Here is a 14,681-nt window from a genome sequence, read left to right as displayed (position 1 = left end):
AGGGTCACCCTACCATCCCAACCACAACCATGAAAGTGGGGCATCCCAAAAATCAGGCTGATCCAACCATCATGTGGTACACTGTTAATTTAGTGGATTTTGTACACTTGTCAAATTGTTTTCTAGCATACCGTACCTAATGGATGGACCTGATTTTTGGGCATCCCATCATCATGGTGGGGTTCATCTGATGAACAGGTTGCATGGCATACACAACACAGTGGGCCAACAGGCAGCTGAATACCTTTTATATATAATTGAATAACTTCTCCACACAGTTGAATTATATTTATACCAAGTCGAATAATTTTCCACAAGAGGCAAATAACTTCTCCACACAGTTGAATTATATTTATACCTTTCCATGCAGTTGAATAGGAACATTTGCAGAGATGCGGCCTCCGACTCCATACAGAAAAAGGCTTAATTGAAATCCAGATAGATAATACAGCTCTATAAAGCTGCTAAAACCTGAGTTTTCATACATACAGTTTGTCTGAGTTTCTTATATTTCTTCCTTCCAATGCAATTTGAAGAAACAATGGGGACAGATTAAAGAGCCAAGGGGGGTGGGAATCCATATCATGATCCTCCACACCCAACCATTGCTTTCAATAAGTCTTTCCAATATTTCGAATTGGACAATGAAGCTGTTTGGATAAATCAGTGGTTAGGCTTGGCACTGGCAACCGCAGGGACTGTCCCTCTCGTTCTTTTAACATAGGAGGCATAGTCACTGTAGTGCATGGTGTAGAGTGTGCTCTGGTACCGTGTCAGACGGACGCGCTTGCGAAGCGACTCGGTGATAGCACCATTGTAAGCAGCTTTGCGCATCAGTGAGTCAATCGTCTCCATCTTTGTCCAACCTGTTTCAAGCCAGAGGAAATAAATGGCAACTTTACACGGCAGGAGTGCATGATGCGATCAGGATTTGGATTTCTTTGGGCTGGACAACAATGTGCAGTTTGTTACCAATTTCAAAAAATGATGGCCACTCAGCCAGCACATCCAAATCATCAGTCCCATTGTGAATGGCACATATACTGAACGTCACACCAATCACATGATTATCAACCATCTGGATCATTTGACCAGTGTGAATTTTCGGGATATGCTCTATTTAGGGCATGATTTGGACAGTCTGAAATGACGCACATGTATATCAGGTGTCAGTGGATGAGCCGCCACTATCTACACTGAGGTCTTGGTGTAATATTCTTTCGGTTGTCAACTAACTTCTTCGTGTGAACTCAACGAAACTTAAGATTGAATACATGCGCAGAATCATGGGAAACAAACACTGGCTTTCCAATTTCAACACAAATGAAACAACTCTCACATCTTGACTATGCATGAGAAGTTTGTTAATCCCATGTTGACTATAAGGCAGCCCCTACATGCCATTAACGCTGCAACCATATGGGTGTGAGATCCAAGCCACCAGGCAAAATGGGTCTGACCAAGAATTTTCCCTGATAAAAAATATCAGGCAGTCAAGACATCAGGAGATCCGGTGTTCAAACCAATGGACAGTTTAAAAGAAACCCAAAGCATATTTAAAGCTGTCCATTTGTTTCTAATATTGTGGGCTAGGGACTAGGGTAACTGCAAGGTGCAGCATTGCTCATGAATAGCTATGATGATTACATGCTAGCTTGGCATTGGATATGAATATCAGTATCATATCATCTGATACAACTGTATCGGGCCAATATGACTCCGTATCATGTATCGGCCACAACACGGAGTCACATTGGCCCAATACAAAAAAACTGACCCGTATCGGTTCATATCAGCCTGTATTGGCCGATATGGGGCGTATCAGCATCGATACAAGGCTGATACGGCCGATACACCCATAAAACCCCAATTTTGAATTTTATTGTTTCAAAAATTCACTCACATTTCATTTTCTTCTTTTCATTTCAACTATGGAAGGATCTTAAAAACTCATTTTAGGCTAGATCTAGACCTATTTTGAAATCAAAACATATTATTTGAATGGAATTCGACAAATCGAAGCAAAGTGGAACATTATGGCAAAAATCGGAAAGAATGATAAACCTTCACTTTCTTTTTTATATTTTCTTCTTTTTGTTGTATTTCCAATGTAATGGGCCATTATTCGCCAAATCATGTTTGATTTTTGTTCAATTAGGGCTCATTTACTTTACCTTTAATAAGTAAAATCGACAAACAACATTCTCATCTAACAATGGTCCGATACACCATTGAATACATGGTCAAAACACACACACACACACAAAAAAAAAAGAGGATATATTCTTAGATATCTCAATTTTTCCTATCTTTCTAATATTTTTCCATATTTTTTACTTTAAAGAAATTCTGACCGATACCGATACGCGACGCCATATCGCTGACCGATACTGACATTCAAAACCATAAGCTTGGCACATGCAGTGGCATGCATGTTAATGGCCTGTACCTTGTTGTTCTCATTAATGATATTAGCAAATCTCCCACTAGAAATATAAATATGATAATAACAAACTTTATTTGAATTTTTAACCACCATGACATTTCAGCATTCAGAGAGAAAATCAGCTTTGGAGCTGAAGGAAAGCAGATGGCGGTTTGTAAGAACTCCTGACCAGAAACAGAGAATACCTTCGTGGGCAGCCACCTCAGGCAAGTATGTCGCACTGCGCCTTGTGTTATAATCAGGGTCAGTGAATTCAATGATAAGTCCATGCTTTCCAATCTGCAATATGGGAAGAATTAACTTGATAAACAGGTGAATTAATGAGGAAATTAACATGAATGACACTACTAAGGTCAGTTTCAAGATTAATCATGTGAAAACATTTCAATCACATATAGCACAACAGGAAACAGCAAAATGGCAACATAACCTTCAACATTGCTTCCATATACCCATTAGAGTGCCATGAAAGTATAAGGATCTAAACTTTCAATTTTACTTCCTTAATCAGGGTTTAATAATCTGAGAGTGACAAAGCAGCTCGTCCACAAATGACTGCATATGCCAACATGGAGCATGACTCACAGATCCAAGCTGTACATCAGGTAGGTCCAATGCTCTACATGCGCCGGCCCAAAAATCAGGCGAGTCCTCTACTCATCTGGTAGGCCACAGTTTATTCAACAAACAGGCAGCTAAAAGTCCTTGTCCATGTTTTTCAGTCATCCATGTGTTTCTGCCAGGGCACCTACAAGGTGGGATGCACATTATCTACATCTTGGATCTCACCCATGTTCCATGTTGCCAAATGTGGTGGCATGTTGGGGGGCGCTACCCAACTTTACTGGGAAGGTCAGAAAAAGAAGATGGTAATGTAAAATTTGACTTTGCAGTTTGCTGGATTTTGCTACTTGAACTGATTGCCACTAATTTGAAAGGATTTAATCTTTTAACTTCTTTAACCATCTGATTGCCAAAAACTAAGAAATGCTTGGGAAGCGAAAGAGAGACAGACCTCCCAATCGAGGTAGTGGAGAGCAGTCTCATAATCAGTCAGAATGGAAACTGTACATTCTAAATAAGGCAATTCTTTGGCTTGTATGGGAGGGAACCGGCGGTCCCTCAGAGCACTGCAAGACAATATAAGTCATTAAGTTGGCAGAAAAGACACCTAAAGCCGAAACAACTTGCAGAGAATATTTGGTTACCTCTCTCTCTCTGTGAAAGGATTTTCAAAACACTGAAACATCTTTCTGGCTGTGCAAAGTTTAGTAGATAATCCAAATCAAATGGTAGATTAAAAAGAATATAAAACTAACTACAGTCAAGATGACAAGGCTGTGAACCTTCCGAGGGTTAAAATAGATGGTACATGATTCTTGGATACATACAAAAAGCCAATGGTTCCAAGCAGAAATTGTGGTTGAAAGGGTAGCAGCAGTATGAACTAGTCCTCAAACTGAGCGCACGACATTTTATCCCTCAGCACCGAGTCCATACATGCGAAGTCAATGGTTCAATGATCCCAACAGTTGATCTGATGGACCCTATCATGGATGAGGGAATCCACAAAAGTCTCCCATCTTTGGACTATCCCAGCTGGCGTGTAAATGGAAAGTGGGCCCTTTCTTGTGCACGTGTGGAGCATACACGTGTGGGATGTGACGCAATTGCATCATTTAGTCAAACATAATGGGAGACCCAAATACGTAAGATGGAAATGAACCTTCCCTACACCCAAATATATTTGCGAAAGAGCTTGCCTCTTTCCTTGAGATGCCAACTGCCAATAACTCACTATTGCAAGTATTAACTTTTCGCCCTGAGGCCACTTCAAAGCAAACTATAATCATTCGAAGATTGTCCACCATTGTTGCATCTACCTCACATAATAGAAGGGTATCATCCGCGTACTGAAGATGAGTGATTTGGAAATCCGAATTGTCTATGCTAAAACCTCTCAAAAGACCCACCTCTATACCCTTACCAATCATTCTGCTCAAAGCTTCCATAACCACCACAAACAAATATGGTGACAATAGATCCCCTTGTTTCAATTGTATAGAAGATGAGAAGAATCCATTTAGGGAACTGTTAACCAGTATCGAAAATCGAGCCGACTAGACACACGCCTGATTCTAGGCTCTCCATCTGACACCACATCCCAAGCATCCTAACATGAAGTCGAGAAAATCACAATCCACTTGATCATAGGCTTTTTCTTTGTCCAACTTGCACACTGCCCCTTTTGAAACTCTTCTATTACATTCATGAGCTACAAGCGCACTATCTACCATTTGTCGGCATACCACAAATGCCCCTTGAGATTTAGATATCTTATCACCTCCCCTAACACCGTTCTGAACCTTGATGCCAACGACTTGGCTAGAATCTTGTATGGTCCTCCCAATAGACTTATGGGCCTATAATCCTTCAAGCCCTCTACCCCTTCTTTCTTTTTTGTTTTTTTGTTTTTTGTTTTTTGGAATTAATGTTATTAAAGTAGCACCTAACTCTGACGCAATAGAACCATTTTCATAGAATTCATTCACATAGTCGAACACGTCCTTAACCATCTCCCAAATTTTTTGATAAAATGATATCGGAATATCCAGACAGGGTGCTGTATCACTACCCAAATCGGCAATTACATTCTTAACTTCTTATGGAAGAAAAAAAAAAAAAAAAGCTTGTTCTAAAGAAACCACCACCTCATTTGATGTGATATCAAATGCAAATTATCTAACTTTGGTATAAAGCCAGCTTTCCTTCGACAGAAGCTGTTATAGAAATTCGCTATTGCCATACAAACCTTGACTTTACCTATCATTCTACCCTCCAGTACAAACCTTGTACGGTTTGTATACCACCGTGAAGACCCAGCGCCCCCCCTGAGTCCACAATTACCTTATCTATAACTGACATTTTTGTTTCTGCGACCATTTGAATTTTATAATTTCTGCAGAAATCCCAAATCTGAAGTCTTTTTTGCGCACATCCCAAACCACGTATATTCCAACTGATTATCTTCATGTGCGCCTACTTATCCCAATATTACCCTGACAGAAGCTGTTGTCTGTGACACCAATTCTAGGACGCCCCAGCTCCCATCCCTGCCCCTTCCTTACTCTGATCACAATTCTCAACTCCCTGAATTTGGTTCATATTCAGTTTGCCCCTCTTCCACAAACAATTGGAAGGAAAATGAATTTCTCAAGACTTCAAATTCAGTCTGCCCCTCTTCATAAACACAAGTGCCACCACCTAGCTGTAATCACCTCACATGTGCGAATGTTCCATCATCCATTTTATATTGTGCGACACGTGCCACCATCCATTTTCACTAGGGCCCCACATGTACAAAGCATCTCAAATGAGCTGCATGTCCCAACTTTCCATTGTCCATTTTCCGTTTTGTAGCATACGAGCGACATGACACTATGCCACATGTACCACCATGGAAATCTTCACATGGGCCCCACATGTACATACCGCCTCAAATGTGCTGCATGAGCCAACTTTCCATTGTCCATATTCACGTAACAATAAGCCACATGTGCCACCATCCACCTTATACAAAGCGCCTCACATGTGCCGCATGTGCCACCATCGACCTTATACAAAGCACCTCACATGTGCCGCATGTGCCAACTTTCCATTGTCCATCTTCTATTGTGTAGCACATGTGACACTATGCCACATGTGCCACCATCCATCTTCACTTGGATCCCAAATGTAAAAAACGCCTCAAATGTGCCGCGTGTTCCAACTTTCCATCATCCATCTTATGTTGTGTAGCACGTGCCATTATGCCACATGTGCCACCATCCATCTTCATTTGGGTTCCACCAGTGTTCAAGTTGTCAGTATCGTTACAAGTTTCGCTGGCCGGAGATAAAGATATAATATCGTTATCGACGATAATATTGGAGATAACTGGAAATGCGAGGGAAAATAGGGAAATATGGGAAAATGTGTATAATTTTTCAGTGAAACTTCAGGACATACCTAAATACACATATATGGATATTTAGGAATAAAAAATTGTAAAAAGAATACATTACATAAAAAGTTTTCTTTTAACGGGGACCCAAAAAGCATGCACTGCCGTAAGAAATCACTCCAATAATGACACCTTATCTAAGCAAAGAGAACATATTAAGTATGGCCATGGCTTCACCCAATAGGATTTGGCCTTGATCAACGGTTTGTGACGCTCAATAAAACAATATGGTGGACCTTGGCAAGTTTTCTAGGGATAGGAATGTGGGTGGCACCTGACCATGGGCCCACCTTAATGTATGTGTTGTATATCCACACGGTCCATCCTTTTTCCTAACTCATTTGAGCGCATAGGCTCAATAATGAAGCATATCCAAATCTCAAGTGGACTACACCGCAAGAAAAACATACATATCAATATCAGTTTGATCCAAAACTTTTATAGCCCCAAGAGGTTTTCAACTGTGTGGAGTCAGTCCTCAATGTTTCCTCTGTTGTGCTCCACTTGAGCATTTGATCTGTCTCACCAATACCAAGATATATGTGTTTTATCTACACTGTTCATATGTTTTTAAAGATTAATTTATGGTGACCGAAAGCCCACCATTAAATACTGATCCACATTTTAACTGGACCACACCATAAGAAACAGTGGTGACCGAAAGCCCACCATTAAATACTTCCCAAGGCCCACTATAATGTTTATTTTCCATCCATCCCGTTGATAAGCTCATAAAGTCATAGACGAAAGGGAAAAAACAAGTATCAGCTTCATCCAAAACTTTCCTGACCCCCATTTTTTTTTTTTTAATGGTGGGCATTGGATCACCACCAATTTTTGTGGTGTGCTCCACATGAGATTTGGATCTGCCTAATTTTTTGGCTCATGTCCTAAAATGATATGAAAAAATGAATGAACGGCATGGATAAACACAGATAATTTTAGGGCTTGATCCCAAAGATGAAGTATATCCAATAGTTAAGTGGACCACACCATAGGAAACAGTGTAAATTGAGCATCTACCGGTGAAAAATTCTTAGGGGCCACAAACGTTTTAGATTGGTGTCATTTTTGTGTTTTACCTTCATTCATGTACGTGTGATCTTATGAACAACGTGGATGACAAATAAAAATCACTATGGGCCCTAGTAAAGTTTCAACGGCAGGAATCATTGTTCCTACTACTTTCTGTAGTGTGGTCCACGCGAGCTTTGGATCTGCCTATTTTTGGGCTTATTACCTAAAATGATCTGCATGTATATAACACATGCATCATGGTGGGGCCGACGAAACTTAGTAACATCCAGACGGAAGCGGATTGGCTGGTGTACCACACACCAGCTATATAACTACTGTAAGTATGTGTCGTGCAAAGACGAGCACTAACGCTCCGAGTTGTACGAACGGTTCAAATGAGATCAAAGTTACATGGGCACCACAGTGATGTATTTATTATATCTACACCATTCATATATTTTTTGAGGTCATTTTAGAGCATTATCCAAAAAATGAATTATATCCAGAGATCATCTGGACCACACCACAAATAGCAGCGGAGATAATGATTTTCACCGTTAAACAATTCGTAGGGCCCACCATAACGTTTATTTTCCATCCAATCTGTTCATAAGGTCACATAGACCTGAATGAAGAGGAAAAACAAATTTCATATTGATCCAAAACTTCTGTGATCCCAAAAAGTGTTTCAATGGTAGACATTCAATCCCCCACTGCTTTTTGCAGTGTGATCCACTTGATAGTTAAATCTATCTTATTTTTCATCCCAAGCCTTAAGACGAGCTCGCCAAATGGATGGACGGTTTGGATATAAAAAATACCTCTTGATCAGACCCACAGAACTTGTTGACGTCAATACAACAGCTATATCCAATCCGCTTCCCGTCCGGAAGCCATTTCTGAAAACAGAAGAGGGTTCCAGGAGGGAACCCTCAAAACCCTAAAATTCTGAAAAACCCTCTCCAAGATCGCTGAGATTTCGCAGATTCTTTGCTAAAACTATCATTCCATTTGAAATTTATGATCTATTCGAAAAAACAATCAGCAATCCTCTTGTACAGGCACGAAATCCAAAAACTTTCCCCTTTTCTTCCATTTTTTTTCTATTTTTGGGTATTTACGCAGTCTCCCGATATTATCGGCGTAAAAAAGGGGTTGTTTGCGATAGTTATCTCGTGGCAGGGTAGGTAGCTACAACAATTTCTCACCGACAACTGTATTTTTCGCAAAAAAACAATAAATTTGCCGAAAATTCCCCGATATTAGGAAGAGACAAAATAAGCGAGTTTTGATGTTGCAACTCCGGCGACACCGATATTATCGACGATATTATCGATTTCTCGCCGATAATATGAACACTGGGTTCCACATGTATAAGCCGTCTCTCATGTGTTGCATCTGTCAACTTACCATTGTCCTTCTCCTATTGTGTCGTACATGTGCCACGATCCATCTTTCGCTTGCACCTCACATGTGCCACTATGTCACATGTGCTATTGTCCATCTTCAATCACTCTAATTGTGCCACATGTGCCCATGTGCCTATATGGCACCATCTACCTTCAGTGCCCACATGTGTCAAATGTGCTAATGTGTCACTTGTGTCACATGTGCCACCATATAACTTCAAGCACCCCTCGTGTCATGTGTAATACCATTAAACTTAACCAGCCACATGTGTCAACGTCCATCTTCAAGCGTCCCAGATTGTCACATGTTAATCTGGCGCATACCAAACAATATTACCATTTAAAAAAAAAAAAAAAAATTAACACGCACACACACCCCACACACTCACGCTAGTGGAGTTTCACCACCTATGGGTACTCGAACCCTTGACCGGGAGTTGAAACTCCTGAGAGTCTACCACCCGAGCAAGAGTAAGGACCCAAACAATATTACCATTTACCACATGCATGAATCATCAATCCAGTCTCTTCCAAAATGAAGTTTCATAAACATACCTGGTTAAAGCATAGTCTCTGAACCCATTGATAAGGCAACGAGCTTCTAAAGTTCCTATGCATCCACGCAAACGAGGCTCACCTCCATTGACTGCTTTCTTCCAAGTGACGAACAATGGGCTGAAATCAGTATACTTTTCATATCAGATAACCAAACTAGGCAAAGGAAAATATAGTTCAAATATAATATAGCAAATGTACATTTTTTAAGCCAGCTCAAGTAACTAGACTTCCAAGGAAATTACAGTGCATTGCTTCAACTAATTTCCAGTGGCTAGAATAACACTGTAAAGTATTAGTTCACGGGCCATTCAAAATGCCACCCACAAGAAGGATGGTTCTTATAATCCAATCATATTTGAATGTGATCTATATGGGAGGATGTGTATTGGTGATCCTAAGTCACAACACAGGCAAAACAATCTCTAGCAACGGTCCATTCTACCAAAATGAGAAGTCCAAAGATGGGATGCTAGAACTTCAAATACAGATATTTGATATTTGGCTGATGGCCTCTGCTGTGGAGACAATCATACCACATTTGGATCACATGCATGTCACACAAGCACGTGCTGCAATCAATCTGAAAATTTCAAAAAAGGATATACCAAGACGGTGCAGAACATATAGTGCACATCCACCAACCTATTAGATGGTGTCCCATAAGATAAATGGTCTGGATATTTGGATCTCATTTCCACTTTTTCTTTAAAAAACAAGAGAATTCATCGTGTCTTCTTTGTTCTCTTCTCCTTCTTCAACCTTGCAACCTTCAGGCTGTTGGAGAAGAGACAGAAACAGCTAATGATCTAGGGAATGATCTCGAATTTTAGAAAGAGGGGTTTTGGGAAGGGAGAGAGAGAGAGAGGGAAGGAGTTCAAGATGTCATCACTTATATGGAGCATCAAGATCGACCACACGAAGCGCAACTTGATGTGCAGCATCAAGGAAACTAAACCAAAGTAGGGAGCAGTGGTAATCCTAACTACCCTAACTAATCAACTGATTAGGCAGCTAAGATGCCAACTAACAAATAATACCCAACTAAAAAACAACTAACACAGATTTGCAAAGGCCTCATATTCCCATCCAAATGCAACACTGAAAACGTCCAAACCGAATGCGGTCATTGGCTAGCAGAAATAGTTTTCCTGCCATCCAGTGACTTCCAGCAATAGCAGCAGGCTTTGTATAAACATTATTTCTGCACTGTAAAAGGGAAATTCATATTTTTGAACAAAAAACTGAGGATTTGAGAGAGATCTGAGAGGGTCATTCTCCTTCCGTCTTGGGTGAGTCTTTGGCTTGCTAATTACAACGCAATCACCTAGAATGCCCCTGTTTTCCCTTCTCTTGTGAGCAGATTGTTTGAGTTTTCCATCAATCTAACTATTCAGATCTGCCATAAGAGTGGCAGTCAATCCGTCACGCAATCAAGCCCAAAACACATTAAAAACCAACTAGAGAAGTGTAAGCAACCGATGGAATGAAGTAAATGGTTCACATGCTATGTACGTGTAGCCAAAAAGCCTTATGGGTTTTTCAAGCCATATCGGCTCACGCGTGGCAACTTGCGTGTCCAACCTAAGGACCAAAATGCTCCAAAGAATCACTAAAATTCCTAAAAACCATCATTGAATACCTAAAACAGACCTAGGAGGCATAAATCCACCAAATGGACTTAATGACCTACCACTGCAACAGTGGTCAACTTTGGGCTGCATCAATCCTTACTAGTGAAGAACTCAGCCCCTGCATGTATCCATCCCAGGGCCCCTGCATGTATCCATCCCAGGGTCAGCCTTTATAATGTGAGTTACGTGACACTTGATTTGGTGTAAATTACTAATGTTACCAACCATCAGATTTTCATGAATCCCCGAAATCAGCAATACCCATCTCATATCTTCTAGTGGACCGATACTGTTTTTTGTCTTTTCATCTTCCCCATGATTATCAAACTGATCGTCCCAACTTTAGCAGCGAAGTACGTGTCCATACCTGACTCGATGAGAACCCTGTCAAGATCCATTAATCTGTCCATCCATGAATTTTTTCAGTTGGTCTAACTGTCAATCCATTTGTGGATGTCATCCATCATTCATCTTCTGTCTGCATATCCATCTATTGAACCTTCTTATGATCCATCCATCAATTCTTCCGTTCATCCAGCCGGCCAACCATCTATCGCTCCATTACTGATTCATCCATCAATCCATCCGTCAATTCATCTGTTGGTCTACCCATAGGCTTTCTTGCTGATTTAGCCACTTCATTACTGTGTTTACCATTAGCTACTGTGATACTTTCTTTGGTTTGCAAGTTCTACCTCTTTTCAAGAGGCTCGGGATTTTTCTACAGTAACGCATTGCCCTTTCTTCATCACCATAACACAAAATCCATCATGACCCTTGTTTCTAAGCTTTTTGTCTTTCTGGCACAACTGGTCGCTCATCTAGAACTTAAATTTGTCAGAACATATCCTTAATAATCTCATTTGGATGAGTTACTTGACATCTTGGAATATAGGACTCCCCACTACAACTCAACATCTCAAAAAATTAGAAGTAATGGAATGGGCTATCATTTGGAGTTGAGTATGGACATTGGACAGTGATAAAGTTGATTAACAATTTTGGGCTGTGTGTGGGCAGAATACCTAAATCCACAAAAGCATGCTTGATTTATGTCCAATTAGGGCTTATTTGGTTTACCTTCAACAGGTCAGGCCAACAAACAACATTCTTGTCAAAAAATGGTCTAAGACAACATTAAATGCATGTCCAACACGAAAAAGATAGATTCTTTCTCTCTCTCTCTCTCTCTCTCTCTCTCTCTCTCTCATTGAAAAGCAATACCATATTTAGAAAACGGCCAATGCCTTAAAAAATTACAGAACAGACCAAGAAAGAGGAAACAAAAAATAAACATGTGACATGGTCGGGTTTATTCTTCGCCAATCTTCCCAGCAATCTGTCTTCAATTGCGTGGTCGTACAATCCATCCCTGTTGTGCAACTGCGCAACTCATCTATTTTGTGTGAATATGAATTTGTGTGCTCCAACAGATGGCCCATCAATCCTCCTTTAAATGGGGGATAGAACCTCTTTCACAAAAAAAATAATAATAATAATAAATAATAATAAATAAATAACAATAATAATAATAATAATAATAATAATAAATAAATAAATTTCTTCTCAATATCCGTTGATTGCGCAACTAATGTTGCGTGATCAGTTTGCACAACAGAGTCGGGTCCCGCTGGCTATATAAATCTACCCCTCCCCCCTCACTTTACTTCGCTCTCTTCTTCCGATGAATATGTGGGACAACGTGAAGGTCCATCAGGAGATGATTAAATTCAACGGTCCTTTTAAGGATGAGATGGTCATCATTCCAATGAATCTGTGCCGCCATCTCTCAATCCTGCACAATGAACCCATAGATCGGATGACACACAACAGGATTCTTTATACATCCCATTGGGCCATGAAGGAATCCCAAATCTTGGAGGGTTATCTAATAGAGAATAGCTCTCGGCAAAGGACCGACAAAATCTCTCTGATGTGGTTCTTGATGCCTTGCTACAACCCCCATCATCTCTTCCCTACCCACTTTTTCAAAACTATGCAGCAACGCTTCCACACTAGAGATTCTTTATGGGGTACGGAAGAATTCAGAACCCGTGGCATCTTATCTTCTCGCAACTATTACAATGTGTGGGCCAAGGCAATAATCAAGAAGCACTCGGATGTTCTGATCAAGATCGGTCTCCTCAATGCGATCGAAGTTACATCTGATTATTTTTTCAAAGATGTGACTGTGTTCAAGGGCTTTCTCAATTAATGGTGCCTGACGACCAACTCCTACCACCTTCCCCTAGGCGAAGTCAGCATCACACTATGGGATCTCCATAGGATAGTTGGTCTTCCAATGACGGGTCATTTCTTTGACGAATACGTGCCTATGAATGAAGAATTTACATATTTTTCTCCCGCCAACCGGCAACCATAGGTTTTGGAAACCACCGTCGAGCTCTTTAGAGAAATGGCGAAGTTTTCAGATATCCGCAAAGTTCCGCACCTCCTCTGGCTCACACATTTTATGAGAGACCTTCGGTGCATTTTATGTCCTTGCTCTGCTTAGATCTTTCACACACTTCTTCATTATCTCTTAATAACTAAATTATCTCTTTCGGCCTTGTAGCTTTGCAGGAAACCATACGCAGGAGCTAAACAATCTCAGACAAAAGATCAAGGGTCTAGCAGAGTATAGCGCATCCGGCAAGTTGGTTGCTTTCCTGGATTACTAGCTCAGCCTAGTAAAGCTTCCCAGCTCAAAGTAGGCCGATGCCATCAAACCCACGTTGTTCGTGGTTGCCGGAGTGATGACAGAGGGCAGAAAGTATTCCTTGGCTCCTCCAATCCTTTGCTCGATATATCGTGCCTTTGGCGATGTGGCCACTTACTATAAGAGCCCGGCTGTCGGAGTGTCTTCGGCCTGCGCGCTCTGACATTACTTTGCAAGGTGGCTAGGCGTATATTTCCCATGAACTTACGACGAACCAAAGAAGGCATATGTGAATCCGGATCGCCTCCCACTCTGGCACCACCAAAGGTGGAAGATAATTAAGGAATATGATTGGGTGGTGGACACGATTGAGAGGACAAAGTCCATTACTTTCTTCCAATATCCCTTCTTTAACATTTCTGAAGATAAAGACGCCATCGACGACAACTCACTATCCCCAAGCAAACGTATCAAGTCCTGCAGCCTCCCTTTAAGGAAAGGTAGCAAATTTTGGCAAGAACCCTACTATTCTAATAGATTCGTACGTCAGTTCGGCTATGATCAGATGATTTCAAAGGACCGCGGCATCGTCACTAGAGTAATGAGGAGTTATGGCGTCGGTCCATATAATTGGGCGTTGATATGGAAACAGCTTTTGATTGTGCGTACGGGATCCCGCTTCGTGCTACCGAGTTATCATCATTCGGTTCAAACTTCTTATTGTTGAAAGCGATGGTGGGTCCATCAATTTTTTCTAGTACGCCATTGTCACTCAATGGATCACTCCACCAAGGCTAAGGAATTACAGACCTGAGCAGGGAATTAGCTATATAGTGGAGAAGGATCATGCCCCTGCCCTCAATCAAGTGTATCTGAAAATTTCGTTAGAGGAGTATCCGTCAAGTAAAGCCTGCCAACACTTTGGAGGGTTGGATTGCATATGGTATCCCATTAGAGG

General features: G+C 40.9%; 1 protein-coding gene across 3 annotated transcripts in view; it reads right to left on the bottom strand.

The window, feature by feature from the left end:
- Positions 1-329: 329 nt before the first annotated feature.
- The window catches only part of LOC131250996 (uncharacterized protein At2g38710), a 45,946-nt gene continuing 31,594 nt past the window's right edge, over positions 330-14,681 (bottom strand). Inside the window, exons 2-5 of one of the 3 annotated variants that reach the window (XM_058251425.1) lie at positions 9,431-9,550; positions 3,462-3,576; positions 2,632-2,725; positions 330-866 (exon numbers count right to left, since the gene is read on the bottom strand). In XM_058251425.1, coding sequence (XP_058107408.1) covers positions 664-866; positions 2,632-2,725; positions 3,462-3,576; positions 9,431-9,550 — 532 coding nt within the window. In that variant the 3' untranslated portion in view covers positions 330-663. Of the gene's footprint in view, positions 867-1,245; positions 1,473-2,631; positions 2,726-3,461; positions 3,577-9,430; positions 9,551-14,681 lie in introns of those variants that run through there. The other 2 variants (XM_058251435.1, XM_058251443.1) reach the window with 2 other exon arrangements.

Source organism: Magnolia sinica, chromosome 1 (genome assembly GCF_029962835.1).
Source record: "Magnolia sinica isolate HGM2019 chromosome 1, MsV1, whole genome shotgun sequence".
Lineage (NCBI taxonomy): Eukaryota > Viridiplantae > Streptophyta > Magnoliopsida > Magnoliales > Magnoliaceae > Magnolia > Magnolia sinica.
The sequence above is the reverse complement of the archived record's forward strand: the minus strand, read 5'-3'. Positions and strand labels throughout refer to the sequence as shown.